This window comes from Tachypleus tridentatus, chromosome 13, assembly GCF_004210375.1.
Source record: "Tachypleus tridentatus isolate NWPU-2018 chromosome 13, ASM421037v1, whole genome shotgun sequence".
NCBI classification, from domain to species: domain Eukaryota; kingdom Metazoa; phylum Arthropoda; class Merostomata; order Xiphosura; family Limulidae; genus Tachypleus; species Tachypleus tridentatus.
Genome location: NC_134837.1, coordinates 9439721 through 9445169, shown reverse-complemented (window position 1 = coordinate 9445169; position 5449 = coordinate 9439721). Strand labels below are relative to the sequence as shown.

At 32.7% G+C, this 5449-nt stretch overlaps 1 protein-coding gene across 1 annotated transcript; it reads right to left on the bottom strand.

Moving 5' to 3' along the window:
- Window positions 1–1402: 1402 nt before the first annotated feature.
- On the bottom strand, window positions 1403–5245 carry LOC143237484 (tropomyosin-like). Its single transcript, XM_076476785.1, has 2 exons — window positions 5046–5245; window positions 1403–1570 (listed from the first exon to the last, which is right to left on the bottom strand). Exons 1-2 carry the CDS (start codon window positions 5157–5159, stop codon window positions 1418–1420), a joined length of 267 nt encoding a protein of 88 aa, XP_076332900.1. The 5' UTR covers window positions 5160–5245; the 3' UTR covers window positions 1403–1417.
- Window positions 5246–5449: the final 204 nt, after the last annotated feature.

Genomic DNA, 5449 nt, shown 5'->3' with positions numbered 1-5449 from the left:
ACATCCAGAAACAGAGTTGGTCTACCCTCAGACATAGCCTATTACGGATACGAATCACTAAACCTATAAAAGGGGAGGGGGGTACGTCGTGAAAGCTAATTTATGCAATTTTCTGAAGAATATCCTACAAGAAGCGGAGCACTGGGTAACTGTTTTCCTTCCTTTTTAGAAGATTAAATACTACCGATAACGTAAATACTTTAACACGTGAAAATTAATTATAACATAACCACTGCCCTTAAACAACAACATGTTTGCTAAATCAACAAAATACGTAAAGATGAAGACAGAAATACGGGTGATAGTCATGCTGTACCTCTAAATTTCAGTGTTACGAGTTTAAAGTAAAATATGAAGCAAAATTTAAGACAGCTGCAATACTTTTCGTACTGAAGCCCTGCTTTTGTGGACAGTTTTACGAAAATACTTAGCTGATTATTAACCCTTAAACGGCGGCCATAAATCAGTTGGTGCTGCTACCTACAGCATTCCCACTGTTTAAGGGTTAAAGAATAGCCCCTTATCAACAAGTTACCAGAAGTGCACAGTGGTGCGTTTTGTTTTATCTTTTACACAACACTGGAAATACATTTATTTTACCATTAATGCTAAATATATGTAAAAACGACTGATTTGGGTGGAGATTTTTTATTTTTTTTTTAACGTAGAGGAGCTAACCTGACGATGACCGAAGAAAGTCTACACGTTGTTCGCTCCTCTACATAAAATATTTTCTCAACCCAAAACATCAGTTTGTACAAACATATTTTTCTATACAAGTGGGTTTTCTCGACATCACTAATGATAAAATTTATTTTTTCTGAATAATTGCTATACGTTACAGTATGAATGTTACATATTCTTCACATTTTATGTAACTACAGATTTATTATGGTAAATAAGAGTAAAAAAACAGCCTACATTTCACTAGTAAAAGCACCTATCTTTATTTATTTTAACCTCAAAAACTTATCGTTTTCTGTCCCCCCCTTCGATTTAACCTCGTTAGAGGTTACTAGTGAGCAGCAGAATTCCCCTAATGTAGTATAACTATGATCTTATAGAACAAATAATGTTATATTCATGATTGATATAAAGTTTACTTGTGTTTGAACAACGTACGTTTTCTTAAACTCTTATCATTCCTGGTAATAAAAAATAAATTAAGTAATCTCTCTCTTGCCGAATCGTCTGAACAATAAAGACCCGCAAGTTTGAACGGTCATTTAAATCCAAATTCTACTTTCACTGCATTCCACAGTGGAAATTTTGAATCCTTAAAACTGTAGTTGCGAGTTAAACTTCACTCATTCGTTAGGATAAACCTAAAATGTTTCTTTCCTTGTTAGGAACGTAGTCGTAACTTGTTAGAAAATAATTAAAGCAGGTTATGTTGACCATTTAGTAATTTGCAACTTTAGAAAGCCTCGCAAAAAATACCTACATTCTGAAGAGACTTGTCTTTCTCGGCTAGGCTGGTGTTCGTGCCAGTCACCAGTTCCTGAACCGAATCTAGTTCATTTTCCAAACATTGAATTTTTTGCTGAAGAACACGAACTTCCTCTTCAGCCTAGAAAGTAAACAATATCAAAAACATTCACATCTCAACCATAAATAACATGCCGTTATAAAGAACAATGAAACACTGGATTTGATATTATAACTCTCCTTTTAGTAATTGAAATCCAAAACTAAATCTGATGATCTAACTTTAAAGCAATTATTGCGAAGAGCAAATAATCTTACATTTAACAAAGGCACTTTATGTTTAATGTGTGTTAGAATGGTATAACAAAACTTTAATTATTCGGGATTCGATCCATGGTCCAGGAAGTAATAAAAACAAGTATTTCAACTGGGCTCAATGATTAATTCCTTCACTATAATTAATCCCAGAGTTAAAACGCAACTAATTCAGACAAAGTGCTAAAGAAGTTAAGATCAATGAAACATGCCAAATCTTCATAAACTGAGCTGTTTATATGGTATCACATACCTTTACTGGATTACAAATTAAGGATAACTTTAACAGAACAAAATTCTCAAATTCGTAAAAACAAAAAGTAAACTTCGAGGTTAAATAAGTTGGATAAAAGCCATCCCGTGTATGGGCTTGTATTAGTATTATTTATTTCGTAGATTAAGTATTAATTTAACAGTTGGATTCGCACTTTGTCGTTGTATTTATAATACTAAGTAATCGTCACATGTATTTTATTATGCCATGTTACTTATAGCTAAGTTGGCGTCAAGGATCCACGTTAAAATGTTTTAAAATATCATGACGGTACTCCATCTAAGTAGTTATATCAAAGTTTTACAGAAGAAGAAATTAAAAATTGTCATTTAATAGAAATATTTGAGGAGAAGCCACCAGGGTCCAAGGACGATTATTATCTATCTTGTTTATTTTACAGTCAGAATGAGGGTAACACTAATCTGTTGTGACGTCACTTCGTTGGATACTTAAAATTTCCTAGTGCGTGTTCAAACAGGGTCTCTAACATGTTTAGTAATCTCGGAAGTCCTGGTTCAAAGTACGATCTTTTGTTATCGTAGATGCGTAAGACTTGCATTCCACACGTTCTAGTAGCTGTGAACAGACTGTTTTTTTTTTTTAATACTTAGCCAAGAAACAAGGAGAAAATATGTAAAAATAGCTATTCTTTGTTATAAGATTCACACAAACGTATTTTACAAATAATTTACCCCATATTCTTTAACTTAGTTATTTTTACGTCGTTCTTACATTTCACTTATATTTGGCAGAGATTTCAAGAGAAAATTAGAGCTAATGAAAGACATGTTCATGTAGAAACTAATGTTCAAGGTAAAAGTATTATTGAACCAAAACATTTTATATACAAATATTTTGTTTATTTTTTCACCACAGATGAAACTGAAAAGAGAATCTCTGGTTGAACACTCTTTGAAATATCATAACATTATTCATGTATCTAAATTAAGTTAGATCATTAGATGTTGAGGTGAAACGGACCTATGGAATCTCTGGTTGAACTCTTTGAAATATCATAACATTATTCATGTATCTAAATTAAGTTAGATCATTAGATGTTGAGGTGAAACGGACCCAGCACCTGAAATATCATAACATTATTCATGTATCTAAATTAAGTTAGATCATTAGATGTTGAGGTGAAACGGACCCAGCACCTGAAATATCATAACATTATTCATGTATCTAAATTAAGTTAGATCATTAGATGTTGAGGTAAAACGGACCCAGCACCTGAAATATCATAACATTATTCATGTATCTAAATTAAGTTAGATCATTAGATGTTGAGGTGAAACGGACCCAGCACCTGAAATATCATAACATTATTCATGTATCTAAATTAAGTTAGATCATTAGATGTTGAGGTGAAACGGACCCAGCACCTGAAATATCATAACATTATTCATGTATCTAAATTAAGTTAGATCATTAGATGTTGAGGTAAAACGGACCCAGCACCTGAAATATCATAACATTATTCATGTATCTAAATTAAGTTAGATCATTAGATGTTGAGGTAAAACGGACCCAGCACCTGAAATATCATAACATTATTCATGTATCTAAATTAAGTTAGATCATTAGATGTTGAGGTAAAACGGACCCAGCACCTGAAATATCATAACATTATTCATGTATCTAAATTAAGTTAGATCATTAGATGTTGAGGTAAAACGGACCTATGGAATCTCTGGTTGAACTCTTTGAAATATCATAACATTATTCATGTATCTAAATTAAGTTAGATCATTAGATGTTGAGGTGAAACGGACCCAGCACCTGAAATATCATAACATTATTCATGTATCTAAATTAAGTTAGATCATTAGATGTTGAGGTGAAACGGACCCAGCACCTGAAATATCATAACATTATTCATGTATCTAAATTAAGTTAGATCATTAGATGTTGAGGTGAAACGGACCCAGCACCTGAAATATCATAACATTATTCATGTATCTAAATTAAGTTAGATCATTAGATGTTGAGGTGAAACGGACCCAGCACCTGAAATATCATAACATTATTCATGTATCTAAATTAAGTTAGATCATTAGATGTTGAAGTAAAACGGACCCAGCACCTGAAATATCATAACATTATTCATGTATCTAAATTAAGTTAGATCATTAGATGTTGAGGTAAAACGGACCTATGGAAAACAAACAAAAATCGTTTTAGTTTATAAATAAATATATGCGATTAAATGTATAACAGCGATTGGATCAATATCGATGTATGTAGCATGTACTTCATGGGCATTAGTAGCTTGACAATCGTAACACGTGTCACGAATAAAACTAAGAAAAAAAAAATCCAAATAAACAATTTCTGTGTTTTCTTGATAACATCCGAAACTCGACGTTATCTTGAAGTTAAAATGTGAATGATTTGGGTTAGTAGTTTCTTAAACAGTTTTCGCTTAACGCACGAAAACTAAGCTTTCATTCAAGGAACCCAAATCACGTGACGTATGTAATAAATTGGTTGGTTACCAAATATATACAACAACTTTACTATAAAAAATTGCAAGTTAACTATCTATGTCTATGTAGTTACGATCCAAAGTTACAATCACACCTGATAATTTATAAAATGTAGGATTTAATTTATACATGTAACAACTAATTAGTTTCTTTTCGTTTAATATTGTTATATTAAAAGTTATTACGCATTTCGCTACGAATATCCAAGTAGAAAGGCAAGATACCACATATTTGTTCAAAGGTAGTTGTTTTTAAAAATATTAAGAAACAGAAGTGCGTTTACATCACCTTAGAAATGTGATAGCAAACGAAGTTTCCCGGCGTGTGTGTGTGTGTATACGTACACACACACATACTCGTAATAGTAAACGTTTTAAGCTGGTATAAAACACAGTAGTAGGTTTCAATTAGGGTATCTTATTCAACTTCTGGGCGGAAAGAAAAACGCTCTTTTACAACGATATTGTAGTTTACTAATAATAGAACCCTGGAGTATTTTATTATTAACGTAATATTTATCGTATTCTGGGTAATCTTACCTTTTCAACACGTGCATTAGCCTCACGACACTGTCGTTCAGCGACCTCAGCACGATCAACAGCATTTTCCTTTTCTTCTTTCAGAACTTGCATCTTTTTCTTGATAGCTTCCATTTTGTGTATTTGCTCAGTTTCTGAACACTTCTAGAAATACGTCGACTTCTACTTCGGACCTTACAGCTTCTGATAAGCACCGCTTCGCGCTCGACAGACCAGCTATTTTCAGGAAGTGGAGCTGTTTATTAATCGGGGTGGGTTTAGCTTACAGTTGGAGGGATGAAATTGGTGTGTTGCAAACTTAATTGTTTAAAAAGATTCGAACCGAGGATTTTAGCTCAGTAGATATGTCAATATCTTACCGAACAATTTGGATTATTCTGTTGTTATTGGATGTTTTGTGAACT